The sequence below is a fragment of the Polyodon spathula genome, chromosome 23, assembly GCF_017654505.1.
Source record: "Polyodon spathula isolate WHYD16114869_AA chromosome 23, ASM1765450v1, whole genome shotgun sequence".
Taxonomy (NCBI): domain Eukaryota; kingdom Metazoa; phylum Chordata; class Actinopteri; order Acipenseriformes; family Polyodontidae; genus Polyodon; species Polyodon spathula.
The window spans coordinates 1,035,046-1,061,919 of record NC_054556.1 but is presented as its reverse complement, the minus strand read 5'-3'; the positions used below and the strand labels follow the sequence as shown (position 1 = coordinate 1,061,919).

At 45.0% G+C, this 26,874-nt stretch overlaps 2 protein-coding genes across 3 annotated transcripts in view; both read right to left on the bottom strand.

The window, feature by feature from the left end:
• Positions 1 to 1,804: 1,804 nt before the first annotated feature.
• LOC121297864 (store-operated calcium entry regulator STIMATE-like) lies at positions 1,805 to 17,225 on the bottom strand. Its single transcript, XM_041224423.1, has 8 exons — positions 15,976 to 17,225; positions 7,679 to 7,727; positions 6,804 to 6,899; positions 6,218 to 6,339; positions 3,223 to 3,335; positions 2,787 to 2,864; positions 2,493 to 2,639; positions 1,805 to 2,143 (listed from the first exon to the last, which is right to left on the bottom strand). Exons 1-8 carry the CDS (start codon positions 16,265 to 16,267, stop codon positions 2,024 to 2,026), a joined length of 1,017 nt encoding a protein of 338 aa, XP_041080357.1. The 5' UTR covers positions 16,268 to 17,225; the 3' UTR covers positions 1,805 to 2,023.
• A 3,810-nt stretch (positions 17,226 to 21,035) lies between these two features.
• Positions 21,036 to 26,874, bottom strand: part of LOC121297863 (scm-like with four MBT domains protein 1) — a 30,258-nt gene continuing 24,419 nt past the window's right edge. The window contains exons 18-21 of one of the 2 annotated variants that reach the window (XM_041224419.1): positions 25,816 to 25,997; positions 25,271 to 25,474; positions 24,272 to 24,400; positions 21,036 to 24,118 (exon numbers count right to left, since the gene is read on the bottom strand). In XM_041224419.1, the coding sequence (XP_041080353.1) occupies positions 23,978 to 24,118; positions 24,272 to 24,400; positions 25,271 to 25,474; positions 25,816 to 25,997 (656 nt within the window). In that variant the 3' untranslated portion in view covers positions 21,036 to 23,977. The remainder of the gene's footprint in view (positions 24,119 to 24,271; positions 24,401 to 25,270; positions 25,475 to 25,815; positions 25,998 to 26,874) is intronic. The other variant, XM_041224420.1, reaches the window with a different exon arrangement.

Genomic DNA, 26,874 nt, shown 5'->3' with positions numbered 1-26,874 from the left:
TCAAAGTAACCCTGTCCCGCGATATCAAGCAGCACCGCTGTTTACATGACATTAAAACAGACTCACTTCAAAGTAACCCTGTCCCGCGATATCAAGCAGCACCGCTGTTTACATGACATTAAAACAGACTCACTTCAAAGTAACCCTGTCCCGCGATATCAAGCAGCACCGCTGTTTACATGACATTAAAACAGACTCACTTCAAAGTAACCCTGTCCCGCGATATCAAGCAGCACCGCTGTTTACATGACATTAAAACAGACTCACTTCAAAGTAACCCTGTCCCGCGATATCAAGCAGCACCGCTGTTTACATGACATTAAAACAGACTCACTTCAAAGTAACCCTGTCCCGCGATATCAAGCAGCACCGCTGTTTACATGACATTAAAATAGACTCACTTCAAAGTTTTGTCTAACTATAACCTCTTTTTTATCTGAGGTCAGGTTAGTTATGGTCCACAACACACATTTAGAAATAATATGTTATATCTGCAAATACAATTCACGACCCGTCCCCCTCACGATAATGTCAGCCAGTCAAACTGTAACCTGGTTCAGTTTTCACAGAACAGGACCGCGCTGGTCAACGCAAGGGGGCTTTGACAGTATATTACTGTAGAAGAGATTCAAAGTAACCCTGTCCCTGTGGACTTTTAGCATTAGATTATATTAAAGAACCCAAACGAGTCGAGGTTACGAGGAGACAAAAGAAGGGAAAGAGAAAGCACCCAACAAGAATCTGTGCTCCTGTCTCTCGCCTCGCTTCACAGTGTTAAAATGTTCCTGAAAAATCCTCTTTGATTTTGATCTTATTGGTTTTTTTAATTATACATATTTTTTTGAAAACATGTTAAATAAATAGTATTTACAAATCATATGACAGACATTAAAATACTAATAATAATAATAATAATAATAATTCTGATTAATCTTAATTTTTTCTTTAAATTATTTCTGGTGCAAAAAAAGGCAACACATTATGATAATTCATCATGTTGTATGAATATTAAACAAAGCAAGCTTGTAAACTCGCTTTGTTAATAGATTTATTATCGCAGCAACAGGAAGCCACAGGGATTCTAATGGTCTTGATTCTTTGCTCTCTCAGAACTGGCGGTGAATTTTCAACTCCTTCAGGTTCCATCAGGTTAATGGTGAGGCACTTCAAAATAATAATAATAATAATAATAATAATAATAATAATAATAATAATAATAATAATGACAGCAGGTTCTAAGATACGCTATGCAGTGTATTGCTGTGACAGGGGTGTTGATCTATAATACTGTAGACAAAAGCAGCTCATCCAGACCTTAAAAATCTGAAGACATTCAGTTGGTAAAACAAGTCAGTAATATAATTAGATAAGCGCTTTGTTGCTGTTCTCAGTGCCTAACGAGATCTGAACATTCCCGTTGATGTAAATGTGCTGGTTACAGCAGTTTGTGTTAGCGCTACAATGCAACAGAAGTACCTTTAAGAAATGAAGTCAAGCCGTACTGTAACAAGTATTCAGTGTGCTGGGTTTAGTCTTTCCAGCTCCAGCAGACACCCTGTTTACTCACCCTTTAAAAAGCAGCCTATTGTGACAGAATGGTAATCTTCCCACATTCTCCGAACTGCCAGCAGCATTCTGAATTACTGCCAGCCTTTAAAAACAATCTTCACAACCAGCCTGTAACCTTGCTTTGGTCAGAGTTCATCTACTGAATTATAATTCTCTTAAGAGTTTCCCACACTATCACATAGACAAGAGGATGGGAAAGCAAGAACAAACATTACAAACTTGGAGAGGAAATATATATATTTATAGTCTTTTTAATTTCAACGCAGGGCTGACTTGTAAAAATCCCGTCTCTGCAGAATCCCTGGCGTCGATTGCCAACCTGTCTTTGATACTCCTTGCTCTGTCCATTAGTTGCCCTGGAAGGGGATTAGTTTAGTGGGGTTCTGAGAGCCCACTGGACCGGTCCGGTGGAGCAGTCTCCTCTCGGGATGGCAGCACCGGGCTGAGGAGGGGATCATACCGGCAGCCCGAGCCGGTGCTTCTTCTTCTTCTTGAGGGGTTTGGAATTCGTCAGCCTCCTCAGATCATCTTCTCCATCCGAGTCATCCATCTCATCATCAGCGGAGATCAGGATCTGACACACAGACACACAGACAGCTGCTTAAAACCACCCATGCTTGGAGACAATGTGCAGGACTACACTACAATGTTTCTACTGCAATGTGTGTGCGTGGAGACCAGGGCTGGAAGGAAGACTCGTATTGCACAGCAGTTTCACGCATTCCAGAGCTGACTACAAGTTTGACTGGCCACAGTGTAAATCTTGCTAAACACAGATAACCCTCTGTGCAACGGGAGTCTCATTTCCATTCCTGTAACAGAATGAACCGTGTCCCCGGCTAAGAGCAAGGGAACCCCCCTGGATCCCTACGGTTAGAAGCCCGGCCGGAGTGCGGATGCAGGAGTCTCCCAAGGCTGCTCACCTCTGACTCGGACTCCTCGTGAGAGTGAGCCCGCCGATAACGGACCTTTCTGCTGCTGCGAGAATCGTCCCCTCTCTCCTCCTCCAGCTTGGCTTTCGTCTTGCCCTTCTTCATGAGGAAGTTATCAACCACCCAGAACATCAGCGCCTGGTAGGGCCACAGAGAACAGGGTTACTGCCCTGACAGACATGCATGCAAATACAGAGTCACATCATGATACATTCATCCGCAGACAGACCATAACCAGGACCTCTTCACTGTCATGTATCCACTGTTTAGGGGCGGTGCACTTACATTGACAAAGAAGGGAACTATCAACATAACAATGGCCAGTTCCAGCTGGGGGTTCTCAATGGGATTCAGGAGCGCAAGCTGCAGAACAAACACAGAAACAGGATTGCATGGGGAAATGAACCATAATTAGGAACACATCTTATTAAAGTTCACCACAGTAAATCTGCACAGTAATATTGTAGTCGCCCCCCACCTCATGCTTTTACCATAGCCCACCATGGTCTGGTATGCTTTTATAATATGCTTTACCATTTCTCTGGTGCTTTACAAAGCTAACCTATGCATTACCGTGCGTTACTGCACTTTGCTATTCTTTTACAATGGGAAACTTGTCTAAGGGTCATGTCAGAGTTACATGTATATTTTGCAAGTTCAGGGTGCACACAGCCTCCTGCTAAGTCCCTGTATACTGTATCACTGATCCAGGAGCACTGACCTTCTTCCACTGAGGTAAGAGCAAGACCAGGATGATCACGACCTTCTCAAACATCATGATGAGGATGTAGAGAGCGCACTGGCCCACCCAGGCACTGCACTGCAGGGGCTCTCCTGAAACACACACAGCCCACAATCAAACAGTGCCTCACATGATACACTTACCATGAAATAACAGGGGATGGAAATGAGACTCCCCTTGCAGGTTTGAACACGTGCTTAATTAGCCCCAGTGTACAGGTAACAAGCTCAGGTGTGTTATTAAACTCATTTTAAACCCAGGAATGGATCAAACTGCTCTGCAATGGGAGTCTTATTGCCATCCCTAAGAATCATTGGCAACAAGGGTACGTGATTATCGAATATCCAGGATGTACAGTAAGAGTACGTTCACCAGTTCTTCTGCCCTCGTTCTGTCTGAAACTGTTTACAGCTGCACCATATAGTAAAGAGCCCAATAACAATGATGTCACTTCTATCACTTTCAGAAATTTGACAGAAGTTGGACTGAGAGCTACTGGAATACCCCCGCTATTTGGGGGGAGAACAAAAGGACTGAATTACAGGGTGTAAAAAAAAGAAAAAAATAACCCTGATGAATTTCAAATGTGCCAGACGAAGCAGGACTGCTGTGTTATACAAACACAGTCCGTCAGTTCAGTTTGGATACGTAACCCCCCCTCTCCCCTCGCTTACTGTTAGGACAGTCCCGTTGCTGCACTGTTAACCTGGCAGAGCTACAGCACTCCTTATATAGGGACAAATCATTTCAATTCACTGTGGAGCAGGGAACACTGGCCCCCATCCAAGACACTGCCTTTATAACGCACTGACTTCATCACACTCGCTTCCAATGCAAACACTCTCACTGTGCCAGTGTCCATAGAAGACAGTGGCAAAGACATCAAAATGTTTGTGAGACTAACTAAACATTTCATTTCAAATGAGGTAGAAGATCATGAAACAGATCAAACCCCCATCTCTGTGCCTCATTCCTCACTGTAGACCAGCTGTGCAGAACACACTGCTATCAGGCTGACTTGAATCCCACTGGAATTATAAAACAGGGCTTTGAGAATAAAGGACGCATCTATTACTGCAATTCAGGGATGCAAATACGATTCCTATTGCATAACAGTTTCACCCATTCCAGGTTTTAACACAAGCCTGATCAGGTAGCAAGCTCAGGTGCGTCTTGATAAACTCACAGTAAAAACGGGAATGGATCAAACTGCTATGCAACGGGAGTCTTATTCCCATCCCTGATGGATTAGGAGTTACCAGGCTCCTGCACTGAAGGAGTAGTTACTGAGAAGAGTTTGATTCCTCGGCTTGTGAAACTTCAGTCCTGTGCGGACTGTTTAAGCTACCTAAGCAACTTGACAGCAGTGCGCCTGACCCCAGACCCCCAGCTCACAACACCCGCTCTGTGCCTTCTCATAAAAAGCTACTGCTGAACCGCGGGACTTCACGGAAACGTAACCGCCCACTGCCCCCTTCAAACAGAAACACAGTCTGTGCAGAATGAAGAGGGCTTAGTCAGTGTGGGGTTTTATATATAGAACAGAGAATTAAAAATACTCAGGATCCAACAGGATAGTCACCAATCACTAGAAATACTTTTCTACATCATGAAGTAATTGAGAAAGTGAAACTCAGTGTTTTAATAATTAGCTACGTCACGTTAGTCTGACAGCAAAGCTTTTTAATATAACAGCACGCTACCCTGCATGGCTAGAACACTTCTCCCAAATAAAAAGATACACCCGCACTCCAGGGCCCTCGCCATGAAGCTCTTATAAACACTGGCTGTACCTATTAAGGAAGTCTTCAGTGAGCACATTCCATCAGACTGCTATTTCAGTAAGGATGGCACCTCCTGTAACGTGAACAGGTCAGGAACCCAAGCCTCTCACTCATCTACAGACGAGACAAGGGGCTTCTGTCATCCTTTCTAAATATCACTGGAGCACAGAGCCAGGCTGCGTTTCAGAGCTCTCATCCTGCATGCTGGCTGCTTCCAAACATGAGAAGAGTTTCAGGTCTCATCCCTAACTATCAAACACTCAACAGAGCTACATTTAAGAAAGTTCAGTGTCTTCAAGACAGTCCAGAATGTTGCCACTGAATTTAATGAAGATTCTTTTAGCCTTTCTGAAAATATCACGCTGACTCCAGAAGCATTCAAGGGGAGATTGTGAAGTGAGGCTGGTGAGGGTATAGCGACACCTAGTGGTTTGTATGTCAGTTCCCATATGATCAGTCAATGCAGGGAGACACGTCTTGTTGATGCCAGTTAATGAATTCAGTCCCAGGTGTAATGCATCCACAAACACAAACAATATTTCTGAGGAAATACTTTTGAGTTAATAAGGCAGTGACTCTACAGTGAGCAGATTAAACTGGCCGTGCACACACTCATTTCAAAATGCTCATCTGCCTTTTCAACAAAGAGGTGCACCTGCTTTAGTGTTTATTTACTGTCATCTTTTTGCATTATTATATTTTTTTTTAAATCATGAAAACCAATGCAATGCCAGACTCAATGCAAGATTCAAATCAATGCAATGCAGAGTTCAAGGCTTAGGAAGCTGCTTTGCCACTTGTAACAATTCCTGACCGTATTGTAATAGAGGTTTTATTGTGACACAAGACCAAAAGAACAGCAGAGTTCACTGAAGTTCCCTAAGTGTTCTTGACAGAATGTGTTTTTATAGTTGGTACGAATACAGACCCTCCCCCTATCTCATCATAAATGGCCATTTGATCTTACTAGCAGCCCTTCAGGTCCAGCACATGTACATCGCGATACAGATGGTATTGCAGCCTGCATGTCGTGATGCGTACTGCGCCGTGATATCAGATGGTATTGCAGCCTGCATGTCGTGATGCGTACCGCACTGTGGTATCAGCACATGGTTCCAGCCCTGCTTTCAGACGTGTTTGAAGCAGTGTGAGTTCCGCAGGGTCTCTGGAGTGTAATGTGTGGTTCTTACCATACTCCCCGAAGCGCAGAGAGTCCCACTGCTGCCACTCCACGACCCACGAGACCACGCGCACCCCCGTGTAGATCACCAGCATCCCCAGCGTGGCGTCTAGCAGGAAATTGATGAGGTACCTGCAGCCAGAGGGGAGAGGGGAGAGAGGAGCACCACGTCACTGCACCTGCACCAGGTTACAACAAGCAAACAACACCCCACTGTGCAGAAAACCCTGGTCAGCACCTTCCTGTAATTCCATCAGGAGTTACAACAAGCTGAAGAATAATAAAAGAAATCAATTATACACCCTACAAACTAATACTGCTCTTTTAATACTGCTGGGGGACTGAGAGGGGTACTGAAATGGATTTGTTTCATTTCAGAAATGTTTATAAATGACTCTAGCATGAATGTGAGCAATACTACACCTGTGCAACAGAACTACAGCATTCATTTGAGAACATTACTGAATGCAAACCCCTTACACTGAGCATATGCTTCTGCATCTACCCCGAGGGTTACACCTACGTGCCACATGCACATTTTAACCCATGCAAACAGCTGCCCCTCCACCCAGCGCTAGTAGAATGAAATCACTTACAGGGAGCAGGGGTCCTCTTCAGTGAGGTCTGATAAATAAACGTTTGCAAAGTGAATGAATAGCATCCCAATAGCCTGCTTGGAAGTGTCCAAAAACCTGTGAGAAAAGCAGGCTTAGTGACAGGTCTTCAACATGAGTGAGAATGACAGGACTCTACACAGTCAGTAACGTTCAATATGTTCAAGAACTACATCATCTTATTGTAGTACATCCCCTGTACCACAGACACGCACACATTCACGCACACACACGCATGCAGACACACACATGCACGGACGCAGGAACACAGACAAACACACAGCAATATCAAAACACATGACTCTACATTGATTTACACTGATGTCTGTATCATTAAAAAACAAACAAACAGGATCCTCCCCAGCACTTGAAACAGGTTTTAGACACTACACTGTGTTTGTTTCTGTTCCTCTGTGGTAATGTAATCCTTCACACAGACCCTGCTTTCCAGGCTGGGTGCCCGTTGTTCTCAGTTCCTGTTTTGTTCAGCGTTCCTCCCTGTTGAAACGCCAGCTGGGTTTCTGTAAACATAACTGCAGATCTAAACCAATGGGGTGAAGCGTGGAGGAGCTGCGATACTCCACTACCATGGTACCAGAGCCACAAGTTCCAACACGAAAGAAGCCAGACTCTCAACCCTCAGCACTGCATGCATTGACACACATAGGCAGGCTTTAAACACGTCGCTATCAACTCGTGGCTTCTCCCAAACTCACAGAAACGATTCTAGTTTGGGTTGAGTTCACCACTCCTGTTAAATTCTAGCTGGGACCCTTAACATGGTGATATGAAAAGGAGGCAGACAATAAATGCTAAATGTATTTCAGTAGAAGAGCAAGCAGCAGTGATCATGTTACCATATCCTCCACGGCCGTCTCTCATGCTTCGGTTCCCGGAAGCGCTTCACTGCAACAGAAGGAGACATTTGAAATGAAATTAGCAACACAACACAATGGAAACGGGTCCTGTCTGCGCTACTGTACGCTAGCCAATATGATGTGCAGCAAGGCAATGGAACTGGTACAGCCTCATGTTGCAGAGTGAGCGAGCCAGCCAAGGAAAAGTCCACCCTAAGCATGACTGCAGAGCCTGCTCTTCTCTGCTGGCTGGTTCAATCACTTCTTTAAAATCCAGGGGTCCCAGAGTCGACACTGGCAAGCTTCCAGCCCCCGGGAGAACAAAGGCCACGTCTGCACGTCGAGCGCTGGCCAGTAGGAGTCGCTCTAGCACAGTGTGGAGAAACAGTTCCTGACCATTTTGCCTCCTAGGGCCAAAGCAACGCTCCCTGCGGAATCCCTAGTAAGGGCCAGCAACTTGGCACTGCCAGGATACAAACCTGCGCACCCCTGATTGCATGACTCATCCTCCACACTACAACTCAGGGACCCCAAGAATATGGACTTAAAACCTTGTCCTGCACTCCTTTAAGGTATATTTAGGAACCAAAAGAAAACAATGCATTATTTATCTTCTAATATTCAATAATAAAGCAATTTAAAACTGATCTATTTGTTAAAAGTCAAGATTGTAATCAGTATGAGCGAGTAGTGTGGCCTGCCTGCACAAGACCTTAATTAACCTTGAAGGATATTAACTCCAGCAAATGAGTCCCTGGCTTGCTGATGTGACTCCAAAGAAGAAACCATTAGCTTTATCAGCAAAATATAGTCCTGCATGAAGAACAGGGAGCTCCCTGAAGGCAAGACACATTCTAATATACTGAGACGTGCAGACTGAACAAAACAAGAAAAAAAAAACCTTGATACCATACTGTAAATGTCAGGACTGTGCTGAATGTGCAATGGACCATACAAAAAACAGAGCACGCTATACATTATAAAAAGAGATTGAAACACATGTTATTTTTCTTTTTTTATGATTAAGCGCCTTTAGATTTATACAGAGATTACTCGGTATCAGAGGTCAGCAAAAACCGAGAACACCTGGTGAACATTGCTATAGAGCTGCAGTTACTCTGTGAACACTGCTAGAGAGCGGCAGTTACTCTGTGATCATTGCTAGAGAGCGGCAGTTACTCTGTGCTAGAGAGAGGCAGTTACTCTGTGCTAGCAGAGCTAGAGAGCGGCAGTTACTCTGTGATCATTGCTAGAGAGCGGCAGTTACTCTGTGAACACTGCTAGAGAGCGGCAGTTACTCTGTGAACACTGCTAGAGAGCTGCAGTTACTCTGTGATCATTGCTAGAGAGCGGCAGTTACTCTGTGATCATTGCTAGAGAGCGGCAGTTACTCTGTGATCATTGCTAGAGAGCGGCAGTTACTCTGTGAACACTGCTAGAGAGCGGCAGTTACTCTGTGATCATTGCTAGAGAGCTGCAGTTACTCTGTGAACACTGCTAGAGAGCTGCAGTTACTCTGTGATCATTGCTAGAGAGCTGCAGTTACTCTGTGAACACTGCTAGAGAGCTGCAGTTACTCTGTGATCATTGCTAGAGAGCTGCAGTTACTCTGTGATCATTGCTAGAGCTGCAGTCACTCTGTGATCATTGCTAGAGCTGCAGTTACTCTGTGAACATTGCTAGAGAGCTGCAGTTACTCTGTGAACACTGCTAGAGAGCTGCAGTTACTCTGTGATCATTGCTAGAGAGCTGCAGTTACTCTGTGATCATTGCTAGAGAGCTGCAGTTACTCTGTGAACATTGCTAGAGAGCTGCAGACTCTGTGAACACTGCTAGAGAGCTGCAGTTACTCTGTCTGCTAGAGAGCTGCAGTTACTCTGTGATCATTGCTAGAGAGCTGCAGTTACTCTGTGAACACTGCTAGAGAGCTGCAGTTACTCTGTGATCATTGCTACTCTGTGATCATTGCTAGAGCTGCAGTTACTCTGTGATCATTGCTAGAGAGCTGCAGTTACTCTGTGATCATTGCTAGAGAGCTGCAGTTACTCTGTGATCATTGCTAGAGAGCTGCAGTTACTCTGTGAACACTGCTAGAGAGCTGCAGTTACTCTGTGAACATTGCTAGAGAGCTGCAGTTACTCTGTGAACACTGCTAGAGAGCTGCAGTTACTCTGTGAACACTGCTAGAGAGCTGCAGTTACTCTGTGAACACTGCTAGAGAGCTGCAGTTACTCTGTGAACACTGCTAGAGAGCTGCAGTTACTCTGTGATCATTGCTAGAGAGCTGCAGTTACTCAGTTACTCTGTGAACACTGCTAGAGAGCTGCAGTTACTCTGTGATCATTGCTAGAGAGCTGCAGTTACTCTGTGATCATTGCTAGAGAGCTGCAGTTACTCTGTGATCATTGCTAGAGAGCTGCAGTTACTCTGTGATCATTGCTAGAGAGCTGCAGTTACTCTGTGATCATTGCTAGAGAGCTGCAGTTACTCTGTGAACACTGCTAGAGAGCAGAGCTGCAGTTACTCTGTGATCATTGCTAGAGAGCTGCAGTTACTCTGTGAACACTGCTAGAGAGCTGCAGTTACTCTGTGATCATTGCTAGAGAGCTGCAGTTACTCTGTGAACATTGCTAGAGAGCGGCAGTTACTCTGTGATCATTGCTAGAGAGCTGCAGTTACTCTGTGAACACTGCTAGAGAGCTGCAGTTACTCTGTTACTGCTGTGCAGTTACTCTGTGATCATTGCTAGAGAGCTGCAACATCATTGCTAGAGAGCTGCAGTTACTCTGTGAACACTGCTAGAGAGCTGCAGTTACTCTGTGATCATTGCTAGAGAGCTGCAGTTACTCTGTGAACACTGCTAGAGAGCTGCAGTTACTCTGTGATCATTGCTAGAGAGCTGCAGTTACTCTGTGAACACTGCTAGAGAGCTGCAGTTACTCTGTGATTGCAGCTGCTAGAGAGCTGCAGTTACTCTGTGATCATTGCTAGAGAGCTGCAGTTACTCATTGCTGTGAGTTACTCAACACTGCTAGAGAGCTGCAGTTACTCTGTGAACACTGCTAGAGAGCTGCAGTTACTCTGTGAACACTGCTAGAGAGCTGCAGTTACTCTGTGAACACTGCTAGAGAGCTGCAGTTACTCTGTGAACACTGCTAGAGAGCTGCAGTTACTCTGTGAACACTGCTAGAGAGCTGCAGTTACTCTGTGAACACTGCTAGAGAGCTGCAGTTACTCTGTGAACACTGCTAGAGAGCTGCAGTTACTCTGTGATCATTGCTAGAGAGCTGCAGTTACTCTGTGATCATTGCTAGAGAGCTGCAGTTACTCTGTGATCATTGCTAGAGCTGCAGTTACTCTGTGATCATTGCTAGAGAGCTGCAGTTACTCTGTGATCATTGCTAGAGAGCTGCAGTTACTCTGTGATCATTGCTAGAGAGCTGCAGTTACTCTGTGATCATTGCTAGAGAGCTGCAGTTACTCTGTGATCATTGCTAGAGAGCTGCAGTTACTCTGTGAACACTGCTAGAGAGCTGCAGTTACTCTGTGATCATTGCTAGAGAGCTGCAGTTACTCTGTGATCATTGCTAGAGAGCTGCAGTTACTCTGTGATCATTGCTAGAGCTGCAGTTACTCTGTGATCATTGCTAGAGAGCTGCAGTTACTCTGTGATCATTGCTAGAGAGCTGCAGTTACTCTGTGATCATTGCTAGAGAGCTGCAGTTACTCTGTGATCATTGCTAGAGAGCTGCAGTTACTCTGTGAACACTGCTAGAGAGCTGCAGTTACTCTGTGATCATTGCTAGAGAGCTGCAGTTACTCTGTGATCATTGCTAGAGAGCTGCAGTTACTCTGTGAACACTGCTAGAGAGCTGCAGTTACTCTGTGATCATTGCTAGAGAGCTGCAGTTACTCTGTGATCATTGCTAGAGAGCTGCAGTTACTCTGTGAACACTGCTAGAGAGCTGCAGTTACTCTGTGAACACTGCTAGAGAGCTGCAGTTACTCTGTGAACACTGCTAGAGAGCTGCAGTTACTCTGTGAACACTGCTAGAGAGCTGCAGTTACTCTGTGAACACTGCTAGAGCTGCAGTTACTCTGTGATCATTGCTAGAGAGCTGCAGTTACTCTGTGATCATTGCTAGAGAGCTGCAGTTACTCTGTGAACACTGCTAGAGAGCTGCAGTTACTCTGTGATCATTGCTAGAGAGCTGCAGTTACTCTGTGATCATTGCTAGAGAGCTGCAGTTACTCTGTGAACACTGCTAGAGAGCTGCAGTTACTCTGTGATCATTGCTAGAGCTGCAGTTACTCTGTGATCATTGCTAGAGCTGCAGTTACTCTGTGATCATTGCTAGAGCTGCAGTTACTCTGTGAACACTGCTAGAGAGCTGCAGTTACTCTGTGAACACTGCTAGAGAGCTGCAGTTACTCTGTGAACACTGCTAGAGAGCTGCAGTTACTCTGTGATCATTGCTAGAGCGCTGCAGTTACTCTGTGATCATTGCTAGAGCTGCAGTTACTCTGTGATCATTGCTAGAGCTGCAGTTACTCTGTGATCATTGCTAGAGCTGCACTTACTCTGTGATCATTGCTAGAGCGCTGCAGTTACTCTGTGAACACTGCTAGAGAGCTGCAGTTCCTCTGTGAATGAGTTGAATAACCCGGATGCCCCTGACAGGGAGAGTGGGAGTGGGTTACAGTCGTCCTCATGAGTACAATAACCACAGCACTCCAGGAAGGTGGAGTGTTATGGTTAAATAACAAGTACAATAAAGCATGTTTCACTGTAAATAAACAGCTGAACTCAGGGAGCTGCCTTCCTTGTATCGAGCTGTGCATCTGCTTCGCACCTCAATGTGATTTTGTAAGTGTGTGATTCTCAGTCACTGGAGTTGAAGGCGGCAAATGCCAAAGAACATGGAAGTGAGGCAGGTGCTGTCTTTGCAACTGATTACCCCTCACCCCCCACGAACCACAGTTTATAGTCTAGTTCTTGAATCTTCTTGAAGTATGACTCCGGTCTGGTTAACACACACCCTGACAGCTGAACAAACAAGATCCCCAGGCCTGTGCTGAATTCATGTCAGAACAATATTTCATGATTGAATATAGGTTTTACTCAGTTTCTTGTTGGCCATACACTACGTCTTCCATTGAACTGCCTTCAGTTTTTATTTTTTGCAGCAGATGGCTTTTTAATGATGACAAAGAGTCAGTGCCAGTGAAGTAACAGGTCAATACAATTCGAGGGAGTTCCATCGCTGCCTGTGACAGTGTAAAACACCACCGGAGATCAGAATCTTCATGAAGTCATGACATCACGTTTCTGTGACGTCACCTCTGCAGCACAAACAGATGGCTGGGGGTCACAAACGTTCCCACCTAGTCATTCTGCAAACACCAATAAGACTTCATAGCAAATGCATGGCATGCTCTTATAAAGCACAATAAAATCAATAAACCAGCAACACTGTTTGTACCTGACTTACCTACCGAGCTACTTATTCACAGGTTGTCATATCAAGGGCATCGTTAAACTAGTCTCCACATGCTCACACATTTTAACAATGTAGCAATGAAACTCACTGTAACCTTTATCACACCTTGCACATCCAGCAGCAGCTCGGCCTGCACACATATTTCAAGGCTCTTGACTTTTCTGTAAACGTACATATAAAAAAAAACCCAGTTCATTAAGAGCAGCAGCAGAAGTGTGGTGCTCTGACATTTCATGAGGCTCGGGGTTAGGGCTCACATGTGTCTAATAACTGCAAAGCGTTCACTGGAAATGAACTCTTTCAACACGATTAGCAAGCAAGAAAGGCTTGAGTTACTTTAACTTGGAGGAGAACGGGATTGAAATTGCTTTCAAATTTCCAATTTTTCCTGTTCAATATTAGCCAGTGAGAGTCTGTGCTGTAAGGCAGCGCTTGGGTTTGAACTCGCATTCTCCCACTTATAAAAAAAGAAGAAGAAGAAGAATCGTGACAAACATGCTATCAAAGCATGATGCACTGTGCAAGAGCCAGCTTAGGAAGCAGAGTCACTACTGAAAAGAAAGAGGCACGAGCAACGGCTCTTAAATGACAAAAGAAAATATCATTTGAACGTTCATCTACTACAAGGTCTTAATACAGTACAGGAGGAAAACTGAGTGTATATCAGGATGCACTGGAGTGTTTCTATTCATTACCAGAGTCCTGGTTCGCTTGTAGAAGATACCTGCTCAGCACAAACACAGAAGAGACTTTAAACAACACTGCTCCTCAACACAAGCAATGAGACTGATATTAGTGTGAATCACAAACTGAACTGCAAGGCATGACTACAACAGAGTTACACAGTGTACTCAGGGGGGGGGGCTGCATTGCATTACCCATGACTCTAAATACATGGGCATGGTGTCCTGAACACACACAGCTCACAGACCTGGGGCCAGCGCAATGCCATCAGCTCCTTCTCTTGTATTGCCTTTGCTGGTCTGATAATCACTGCACTGTGACACAGCTTCAGCACTGCTAAATGTAATACTGTAGGCTCCACATACATTAGGACATCACCAGTTCTAGAGGAAGTATTTATGAGAAACTGTTTCACTAGGCTGTAGCTGTGCACAGACCTGTAGGCTGCCATGCTTGCCTGCACACTGCAAGAGCACTGTTTACACACACAGTCTCCTAATAATCGTGCAGCCAGCTCTTTAACAAGATGGGTCTGCCAGTGTAACTCAACACCAGCCCCACTTGCATGGTGTTTGCACACTAATGCACCAAGCCAGTTGAAAGGGTTTCGGTGCATTAGCTTACAATGGAGCTCAGTGACTGCTCATTGCTCTGGGACTGGCTCCTGAAATCTGTCCCTCATTAAACTTTGATAAGCAGAGTAAACAGAATAATGTAAACCCTTATCACGAGGTCCACAGAGAATCTATGGCTCGGCTCTCTGTGTTCAACACCAGCCTTGAGAGAGACTCTGATTTTATTAGATTGTGTTTTTTGGTATATATATATATATATATATATATATTTTAATGGTACAGTTCCAGAGCCCTGAGAATTTGCTGAGGAATTTCTTCAGGCTACTAGGAGAGACCTAAAGGTGCTACAAGAACAGAACGATAACACAGAAACATCCATCAAGTGAACAGGGAACAACACTGCAAGGTCAAAACAGGAACGCATGGAACAAACTACAGTCCTCTCTGCAGATCTCAATAAAACCCACTTGCTTTTATCCCACCACTGCCTTCACTTCAATTCTAGGTTATTCAACTATTAGTAATGCATAGTAAAAACTGATATCTAAGGGTAAAGAGAGACATGGCACAGGCTGCCTTAGGCAGGTCTGCACTCATGTGTTAGTGAATTGCAGAGCTGTAAGGATACTGTATGAAGGAAAGTGAACTCCTTTTCAGTAAGTGTACACACCTCACCAAACAGGCTGTCAACAGAGTAAAGAACTTGAGAAACGGGACTCCCACTGCAGGTTTTAACAGGAGAATAAGATGCTTTTTGGACTCTGGAGACCTCTTGCTTGTTTAGTTTACTGGAATCCAGATTTAGTTTCTTTAACACAAAAAAGGATTTTTAAAGTTTCAGTTGCTTCCTGGTGTCAAATCACTTCCTGGGTTGCAGGTCAGATATACTCCAATAGCACAGCAGCAATCCCACCATGTGACCTCCGGCACAGGCTGTGATTCAGTAACAGGATTTACAGTGTTGATTTTTTAAACCTCATGAAAAAAACCAAAAAAACAAACGGGCTGGTCCAACAATACTGTAACTCTAACAACAGGTAAGAAATTCCATTTCAATTCAGTTTTAGCAAGAAGGGTGCATGTAGCTAATCGTGTAGTTGGAATTAAATTTCAAAATACACTTTAACTTGACTGACATTTTAGAATAATAAAATAAATAGAACCCTATCTTACCAAGCAGAATTCACATAGTCATTTTTGCAAATGTTTCCCACACCCTAACCCAATTTCATTTCCTAATTGTGATATTTGGTTATTTTACCAGAAATTACTGTAGCTGAGGTATAAACCAAACTATATATATATATATATATATATATATATATATATATATATATATATATATATATATATAGATATATATATATATAGATATATATAGATAGATATAGATAGATAGATAGATAGATAGATAGATAGATACACACACACACAGTACATTACAAAACCTGCAATTAAAAAGCGCTAGAGATGGGTTCACCTCCACACAATGTAACCCTTGATCCGCGTTTCCAGTGTACAGTATCACAGCACTTACGCATCAATGTACTGAACGCCACGACTGCCAGCAGCCCCTGCAGAAAGATCCCAAAGCTGTCCATCAGGGCTCCGTTCTCACAGCCCCGGTCGCTTGCCGTGGGGGTCAGGCTTGCCGATGAGGACACGGTGTTGTTTCTGGACGGAGCAGAGATGACAGCGCTCCTGATATCGTGGATCAGTGCCATTGCTGAAAAGACGCAAGCAGCAAACCAAAAACCAGAGACACCGAGCTTGCGCTTCAAAGTGATGCGAGATTCTTCAGAGCGCACTACAGCTGCAGCACTGTACATACGAATAGGATGTCCGGGGATAAGACTGCTGGAGATCTACAACTATGAGAAGAGTTTGGGTTTAAATGAATAGCAGCTCAGTCCATCCTGGCCTCTCCCAGCATCACCGCCACAACGAGAAGGGTGCTAAGCCTAGTCCTAGCGTAGCATTGTGAAATCGACCTGTTTGTGACTTGTGTCATTTCTACTCTCCGTTATTAACTATGCACGCATTTGGCTTGGAGTTTAAAACACGGCATCATCTCGCTTTTCTGCCGTCATGGTTATTATTAGCTACTCATTATTCTGTTTTGGCTGAATCAACAATAAAAAAATAAAAAATAAACAACGCACTTTTCAGTCTAGTCAGTTTATATCCTCCTCCTTTGAACCCGTGATGCTGGACAGTTGAGATGCCCCAGTCCCATCAAACCCGTGAAGCTGGACAGTTGAGATGCCCCAGTCCCATCAAATCGGCAAATTATGTTCCTCCTAGACCACTGATTTTCATCTGATTCTGTGGAAAACCATTCACGACTCCGTCCATTCATAAATCTAATCCTGCAGAGCCACGCACGCCTCTTCTTGTTTTGCATCAGTGTGTATTCCTTTGCGATGATATTAACAGATCCGCGTCACAACTGCATGTTACATAGCGGTACTAAAGACGGTCACATCATATATATATATATATTTTTTCTTCGCTGTCATTCCCAGATTCTCTCTCACACACACAGGCAGGCAGCGTCGTTGTTACGGATTTGTTGTAAACAGGATTCCAGGACTTTCGCTTGCTGTATTACTAAGTTCATAACCCGTGACCACCCGAACTCTACAGACGTTGCAATACAGTATATATAATCATAACACTAGCACCTGTACACGAGTAACCAGCTACACCCCACAGCTCCTCCGCTGCCTCTCTCTCCACACGCCCCGTTCACAGCCTCCAGGCCTGACGTTGCCCAGTCAGTGGTTTCCAGTGCACTCTGGGAGATGTAGTCCAACACACGGACGCCTTCCTGTATCTGCAGATACGTTAGGACGGCCGAGAGCTACTGAGCTGTACTACACTCCCCACATTCCATTGCGAGATGAATTCCGTGGCTCGTAGAGCTACGAGAGTGAAAACAATTGATAGTTCCGCGGCTACGTTACTGACTCGATTGAAAACTATAATCCCCCGCGCCAAAAATTAAAAAATAAATAAATAAAAAAAATCACAAAATCATATTGATTAAAAACAAATAAAAAGTGAAAAAAGTATTATACTGTAATATGCAACGGATACATTTGATTATTTTGCTTAGCCAGTTCTGATTCTGTTGGTATCCTGAGGTCTTTTTTTGCGTGTACACCCTTGCGTTGTGTCTTGAGCACACAGTGAGAAGTTATTCCACATGCTGTAAACGATGCACTTTACAAGAATGCCAGCTGAACAAAGAGCAGTTTGTATGAATGCAAATCCAAGAGGCAGGCCGCTCTCAGCTGGTCTACTTCCAGACAGGGGCAATTTCACTGTCTCTTGTTAGGAGTGCATGCAAAGAGAGTCCTCACTATACAGAGGAAGAAATGCACAAGCTTGTCATCTTTATTAATAGGTGTTAATCTTCCTGTTTCCTCTCTTGCCCGCCCAAAATGTGTCTAAAAGGAAGCGCTGTGCTAACGGCAGCCTGGAACTTCACAGGAACCCCCTGCACTGCACAGTGCCGGAGATCTGCTTTTCAGCCCTGTCACAGCAATACCCTTTTCTAAACAAGTTTCACCCCGATGGCTGTAAACTCAACAAGCAATGAGCAGCTTTCTGTTACCAGAATCCGGTCACTAGATGTGCTGAAGTCACGTGCGTCTGCCAGCGTGTCACCGAGGACACTTTAGCGCACTCTAACATTTCAATTTCAGAGAGCTTCCCACAGTTAGAAGTGTCAGGCACTGCCAGGTTCTATTAGGAATGATGATTCAAACATTATTTTAGAATCAGGGCTTTAAACATTCAATATATTTTATTGTTTTGTTTTTTTGCTAGCAAGCAGTTCAGAGCTCTTATTAGTTCAGGATGGAGCCCAGGATCCAAGGACTGTGTATTTTTTCTCTCTCTCTCTCTAGAGAGAATTTGCCAATGCAGTGTCAAAAGAAAGGTTATCGTCTCTGGAATATTATTTCAGCACATTTTTTTATCTTGGTGGATGTTGCCTTGCTCTTGTAATATGGATTTCAAGAAGGCTGCCATGGTGCGCAGCGCATGTAGAGGCATGAAAAAGGCTGCACTAATGTTTAATCTCTGTTCTTTCGTAGCCAGTCCGTTTTCAAGCTCCAGTGCTTGCAAGCCTGCAGTCCCAACTACAGCTCCTCAGCTTTCTAAAGGCCCGGAGAGATCAATTACAGTGACAAGCAAAGAAAAAAAGATTCCTAACAGGGGGCTTCTGTGGTGCGAAGGTCACTTTTTCCCCCCTTCTTTGCTTCATTTTGCTACTGCTAGGCTATACTGCTACAGTGATTGAAACTGGCTGCAGTGGAAACGCATGGCTGCGGAGAGACTGATGTCTCCCCCTCCCCTCACAGCTGTGCAAAACTACAATCCAGAACAGAATCAGCACAGGGGTCTGCAGGGCTGAAAGGCAGCTTGCCATCGACAGCTGTAACTATGAGGAGCGCAATCCGCAGGCAAGCGGCAGGGTTTGGACGCTCCTTTATTTGTTTACATGGATTTAAACACTAAACCACAATTAGAATCAAACAGTTAAACAGACACATTGTTTCAGCCAAAGTCTTCATAAAGGAGTGTGAAGACTTTAAGAATCTGGTCAAAAATGAAAAACTGTGTTCACCTGGTGAAGCACAGGAACACAGGAAGAAATAACTGCAGTGACAATGTCTGGCCACTGGTGGCACTGTTGTCTGTATAAAAGCCCCAGAACAGTGATGATAATAAAAATAATATAATGTCTTTATATAGCACCGTTCACAGTGGACCACCATCACAAAGCACCTTACAGAGGCAGGCTGTGAACTGTGCATTATCCGCAGAGTCACTTCCAATAGGACGTTGATTTAATATCTCATCCGCAGGATGGAGCACACAGAGGTGAAGAAACAGTGAGTCAGTCAGTGGCAGCAGTGGGATTTGAACCGGTGACCTTCTGGTTACAAGCCCTGGACTTTAACCACTGGACCACACTGCCTCCTGATCATCCATACCCTGTGTCGTGTTGTCGGTATGTGAACCTAGGTGACTGTATTAAATGCAGGCAGTCTCTACAGTGCCCAGAGCCCAGCGCCCAGCGATGGGCAGCCACAAGTCTTTACACTTCACTGTGGAATTGAGATTCGCTTACTAATAGAAAGCACTGTGTAAACTTATACATGCACATGAATATGAACCCCCATAAATAAACACACAGTCAAACACACAGCTTTGTTTTCACAATTCTTTAAAATAGTTACTCATATTCCACAAATGTATGTACAAGTTTATTTACATGAAAGTGGGCCCGTCGTTCACCGATGCATTACTTAGAGTATCAATAGGGATTTGCACATGTAAACACAGAGAGGCCAATACCAATACAGACGAGCAATGCTGATCCATCAGAGAGCATCTATGTACATCCACCAGATAATAAAGATCAAATACTGACCAAAAAACAACATTACCATACGAGTTTGGAAAGAGATAAACCTTTTCATTTATTAATACACACACACACACACACACCATTTAACTCGTCAAAAGTATGCAAGACAGATGCAAGTGTTTGCATAGTAGTAAGTGTACATTGTATGCCAGTTTCTTTCACATTCCAGCTTTCCAAATCCATTTCCTTATACAAATAACTGCTGTACACAGTCTTTACACAAAACACATGCTGCAGTCCTTTAGAAAGAGATGGGAGGACTGTTTAGGATGGCTTTTCCGATTGGTTACAGAGTTTCCCACTAAATTAAAGTTGAAATGTGTTTTAGGAGTTTAACTCCTAGTATACCCTGGTAAAATCACAACACTGTGCGGTAAAGCACAGCACAAGCACAGTCAAACCCCTGTAAACAATGGGAAATGCACAGCACAAGCACAGTCAAACCCCTGTAAACAATGGGAAATGCACAGCACAAGCACAGTCAAACCCCTGTAAACAATGGGAAATGCACAGCACAAGCAGTCAAACCCCTGTAAACAATGGGAAATGCACAGCACAAGCAGCACAGTCAAACCCCTGTAAACAATGGGAAATGCACAGCACAAGCACAGTCAAACCCCTGTAAACAATGGGAAATGCACAGCACAAGCAGCACAGTCAAACCCCTGTAAACAATGGGAAATGCACAGCACAAGCACAGTCAAACCCCTGTAAACAATGGGAAATGCACAGCACAAGCACAGTCAAACCCCTGTAAACAATGGGAAATGCACAGCAAGCAGTCAAACCCCTGTAAACAATGGGGGAAAAGCACAGCACAATGGGAAATGCACAGCACAAGCAGTCAAACCCCTGTAAACAATGGCACAGAAACAGCAAACAGCAACAAGCACAAGCAGAGTCAAACCCCTGTAAACAATGGGAAATGCACAGCACAAGCACAGTCAAACCCCTGTAAACAATGCACAGAAATGCACAGCACACAGCACAGCACAGTCAAACCCCTGTAAACAATGGGAAATGCACAGCACAAGCACAGTCAAACCCCTGTAAACAATGGGAAATGCACAGCACAAGCAGCACAGTCAAACCCCTGTAAACAATGGGAAATGCACAGCACAAGCACAGTCAAACCCCTGTAAACAATGGGAAATGCACAGCACAAGCACAGTCAAACCCCTGTAAACAATGGGAAATGCACAGCACAAGCACAGTCAAACCCCTGTAAACATCACCCTGTTGTCAAACGGTATTGCAAGTGCACCTTCATTCATGTCACACAATGTAGAAATGATTGGATCAGAAAGATATCATGCAAAAGGAAACCAATGCACAATTACTCACACACTGTAGTGTACAGAGTGTCTATCTCCTTCCTGTAATAGTTAACTTGATGGGGTCCCAGAGTGTTTACTGTAATATGGGTTAAATAACCCTTTTGTTTTCCAGTTGATTCAGAATTGAAAGAATATTCAAACCCAGCACTTCATTATATTGATCGACCTGAGCTGTGTTTTCTGGGTCCAGTTATTATTTACAAAGATAAACTACCACTACAAAATCCACCACTGCTCAGCTACAGGCAGCTGACTTGAGCAAAAGCAAATGCTGCTCAGTATGAACCTTGCATCATGTAGAAGTCTTTGTATTTCATTTGATTTTCTACCCTGTTTAGTTTTAAGACAGCACTGAGACACCAGCAAACCCCAGGCCTCAATGTGGTTCCTTTCAGTTCAATCAAGAGTCCCTCATCTTCACTCCTCCTCGGACCAGCAATGATTGGGTCTGAGAAGCAAAGGGCAGCCCCTCATTGGCTGGGCCACTTTTCAGATCTGCTACTGATTGGTCTGGCAGTGGACCAGGCTTTTCTCATTGGCTCAGAACCTTGAGTTGCAGACTGAAGTGCAGCGAATAGGAGACACGCCACAGAGCTGAATCTTTGGAAACCTTTTTTTGATTTATTAATTAATTTATTTTTTAAACCGTAATAAAAAAAAAAAAGGTTATGCTTACTATTTTCAAAAAGTCTTAATTTACAAGCTTAACAGCAGCTTTATTATTTTTTGTTGTTGTATTTAGTTGAGCACTTATTACCCGAATGTTCAGTTTGACTGAACTCGGAATATAAATCCAACACTGAGGCTTGTTCTGCAGCTCTTTCAAAGTAATTTCAAAAACACCCCAAGTTCGTATTACAAGGGGATCGCTAGTAGAAGACTACAAACTGAACTGGCAAAACAGGTGCACAGCAACCTGGAATAAAGCCACAGCACAGAGAAGCCTACAATTACACTGCATTGCATTTGATTGCACGGGTAAGCTTCGTGCAATTGATTTGAGGAAAGCTGATACACTTACAGAAGATTTAGATTTGAGAAATGTGTAAGCAAAGAAAACGTATCGCAATTATCCACCCTGAGATATCATATCATTCTATATACTGATCACATACCAGCCAACATTACCATGCTGATGCTATGATTGGAGAGCAGGTTTTATACAGTATGCACGCCACACCACGTCACAGCATGGAACACAATGGACCTGGGTTTAAAAGCTGGGTAACTTTTACATGGAGCATCACGCCAGGGTTAAAATCAAATTTAGAGAGGAGGGCAGGGAGACATATGCCTAAAGAAACCTAGCCAGGTCATTTCAAAGCGAGTACATTAGTCGCATGCCACATGCTATAGACCTGTTTAAAGTGTTCTCGCTTCCATGCCCTCCTCACTCAGTGATACTGAAAGACTAACTTTAATAAGCGCTGCAAATTCTGACAAAGAGTTGAAAACTGGTGAGACTGGGTGAGATTTTGGGGTTTTTTTGAGGGGTGGGGGGTACTAGGTGCCTACCTCTGAAAAAAAAAGTAATTTTTAAAAGTAATTTTTTTTATTTTCTTGTGCAAATAATTTTTAGAAAGGCTTTATCGGTTTATTTCCCTTTTCACAAAATACAGTTTAACCGAGAACATGTTTATAAACCCTCTTAAAAAAAAAAAAGGTTTTGTGACTCAGTTCCTCAGGGAATCTTAACTTTCACCAGCTTTGTAAAACCAGGCCCAAGGTGTAAAACAGAGTCGGTGCATTGAGAAAACTCGGCAGAAATCAACAACACCGTGACCACTAAAAACACCAAAGCGAAAGGGACTCTGAAGTGAATGAAGGGTGTGTATCTAGTGATGCGTACAATGGGAATACATTGAGTTCAGCATGAACTGATGCACACAAACAGTGATCAATACATCCAGAGAGCATACAGCACCCCCTGATACTAACACATACAGCCACCTGACATTTGTGTGTACCACATGGAAACGATGCCAGCTACACGGTTCATATGCAGCTTTGTATTATGAAGGACAGAGTATGAGAAGCAGTGCAGCATGAGAGCCGAGCGTCACCCACTCAAGGGCAGTCAGCCACTCTGATCTCTCAATGGTGGATCTCAGCTCGTATCAGACAGCAGCCAATACGATATTCTATACATCCTTCATGAAGCACCCTTACAACAGCACACCCTCTTTACAGGGAAATAAATATTAGATTTCACATCTGACACTTCACATTCCAGGGTGGTAAAGCAAAGCGAAATGACCACACGGCCCTTATAAATAATAATTCAATTTATAATAATAATAATAATAATAATAATGTGTGCTTTCTCAGTACAGTATGTCCCATTTTATAATGAATTTCACGCTTTATAAAGCATATATATCAAAGTAATGAACACGTCCCTGTATATCAACTACCAGGTCGCTTCCACTTTCACGAGATTACACTTCTAACAATCCTCATTTCGAGTCCTTGTTATTTATTTATTTTTTTAGTTTTGTGCTTTGTGATGCCGAGTCTGGGGTGCACTGAGATTATGGAGCCGCTCAGGGAAGGAGATCGGGTAAACACTCCGCTCGCAGAGAGCTGCTGTGATTGGAGGAAACTCTTGACCCACGGAGAAGCGTTCAAATTCGCAGGCTGTGATTTGCTGAAGTATTAGTGCAGTGCTGCGAGGCGTGAGGCCCCTGGGATTCTGTCAGTGAATGCACTCTCGTCTCAGGGAGAGTTGCACGCTGGAGTGGCTCCGTTCCCCCAGCCCCTCAGTTGGCGTACTGCTGGTAGAAGGCGAGTTTGACCCGCTCGATGTGGTGGCACAGCTTGATGGCGGGGCCCAGCTTCAGGTCCATGCACTCCTGGACAGTGGGCAGGGTGAGCAGCAGCAGCGCCTGCCCGTCGATTTCCTGAACAAACAAAACCACCAAATTAAAACGTTTCCAGCAAAGACCTCCAGCAACCGAACCAACTGTAATAACAATGTAAAAAAACAACTGATGAGACTCAGTCAAGTCACACTCCGGGAGTGTTTTGGCAGCAGTGCGGGAGCGCGGTGGTACCTGATCGAGGAATATCCGTGCCAGGGGGGCACAGTCCGTGGTCTTGATGAACCGGACCACGTCGGCCACACTCCAGTCCAGGGGGCTGCTCTCCAGCTGCAGCCTGTCCTCCACCACGGACTTCGGCTCCTGACAGCACACACATTAACACAAGTGAGCAACAGAGCAGCTCACACACATTAACACATGTGAGCAACAGAGCAACTCACACACATTAACACACGTGAGAGCAACTCACACACATTAACACACGTGAGAGCAACTCACACACATTAACACACGTGCGAGCAACTCACACACATTAACACGCGTGCGAGCAACTCACACACATTAACACGCGTGAGAGCAACTCACACACATTAACACACGTGAGAGCAACTCACACGTAACACACGTGAGAGCAACTCACACACATTAACACACACGTGAGAGCAACTCACACACATTAACACACGTGAGAGCAACTCACACACATTAACACACGTGAGAGCAACTCACACACATTAACACACGTGAGAGCAACTCACACACATTAACACACGTGAGAGCAACTCACACACATTAACACACGTAAGCAACAGAGCAACTCACACACATTAACAAACGTGAGCAACAGAGCAACTCACAAGACACACAGGGATGGAAAGAAGGCTTTACTAGAAGCTTGATTAGCCAGTGGGTATAGGTAACAAGCTGAGGCGTGTCTCTAAACTCCTGTAAAACCAGGAATGGGTCAAACTGCTATGCAATGGAAGTCTTGTTTCCACCCGTTACTGCACAGCTTTCCAGCTCATGTTTGCTGCACGCGTCTGAAAGATCAAGTGTCACACAAACAAGAAGCAATGTCTGGGTTTGAAAGGGAACGTGAATTGTATTAATCAGCTGTTTGGTTCAAGCTCTGTAACAATAAATACATATCTGGTGGTGCTCTCCTCTCTGAATTTAAACACACACGATGTTATCAAAACGCTGGTAGAACAAGCCCCCTGTTTGCATTACCTTGGGGGAGGGGGGCTTGTTCTCATCGTCGGAGAAGGAGAATGCACGGCTCTTCCTCTTCCTCTTGTCTCCCTGTGAGGGGGAGGAGGGTCGGGATTTCTTCTCGGACACCTCGGAGTCCTCCATGAGCTCGTCCTGCTGCTCCGAACCCGAGTCCTCGCTGCCAGACTCCTCCTCATCCAGATCCTCCTCCTCTCCGCTCCCCTGCAACAGGAAACAAGTGCAGGGTGCTTATTACAAGAGCAGGTACCAGCAAACTGCACTGCTGCCAGCAATCAGTCACTGCAATACTGGGACACAGAGGAAAGGGGCTCTACACCATGCACTGGCATTAATAACCATGCTTTACTGCCTTCCTGTGTCCTGTCTTTACAGGATCGCGTGACCGGCACTACCGATAGCCGGCGTGAAGGCTGTTTATTTTGGGCACTGCGTTTGAACTCGTCAGTGTATTTGCTCACTCTTTCCGCTAAGATAAACGCTGTGTAAATCACTGTAGATGCGCCTCGTCAGGGAAGCTCCCTGGAGGAGGTTGAAGGCGGTACCTGTGGGGATCCTGCGGGCGTGTTGTCCAGCGAGGCCGGGGACCTTTTCTTCTTGTGCACGAAGAAGTGCTTGCGTCGTTTCCGCCTCTTGCTGGGCTTCTTGACCCCCCCCTCCAGGTTGGTGTGCCCCCCCGGGGGGCGGCCGATACGCTTGCTCCTCTTCTTCCCGTAATAGTGAGCTGCTGGGGCAGGGAGGGGTGAGTTACAGGAGACGCTCCGGACAGCAAGACAAGCTCAGCTGTTACATATATATATACATATATAGCCTGCTGTTATATATATAGATATAGATAATAATTCACTGTTGGTGAAAATAGAATGTCTTTAAAAGGTTGACATAAAACAAACAAAACATTCTGCAATTCAGCTTGGAAAGTTCAGGTCAGCATTGAAATATTTAAGAATATGTGTTGTGCAGTGAGTGTGGACGGGCTCTGCGTGTACAGCCCGCTCTCGTGCAGCGAGTGTGGACGGGCTCTGCGTGTACAGCCCGCTCTCGTGCAGCGAGTGTGGACGGGCTCTGCGTGTACAGCCCGCTCTGGTGCAGCGAGTGTGGACGGGCTCTGCGTGTACAGCCCGCTCTGGTGCAGCGAGTGTGGACGGGCTCTGCGTGTACAGCCCGCTCTGGTGCAGCGAGTGTGGACGGGCTCTGCGTGTACAGCCCGCTCTGGTGCAGCGAGTGTGGACGGGCTCTGCGTGTACAGCCCGCTCTCGTGCAGCGAGTGTGGAGGGGCTCTGCGTGTACAGCCCGCTCTCGTGCAGCGAGTGTGGACGGGCTCTGCGTGTACAGCCCGCTCTGGTGCAGCGAGTGTGGAGGGGCTCTGCGTGTACAGCCCGCTCTGGTGCAGCGAGTGTGGACGGGCTCTGCGTGTACAGCCCGCTCTGGTGCAGCGAGTGTGGACGGGCTCTGCGTGTACAGCCCGCTCTGGTGCAGCGAGTGTGGACGGGCTCTGCGTGTACAGCCCGCTCTGGTGCAGCGAGTGTGGACGGGCTCTGCGTGTACAGCCCGCTCTGGTGCAGCGAGTGTGGACGGGCTCTGCGTGTACAGCCCGCTCTCGT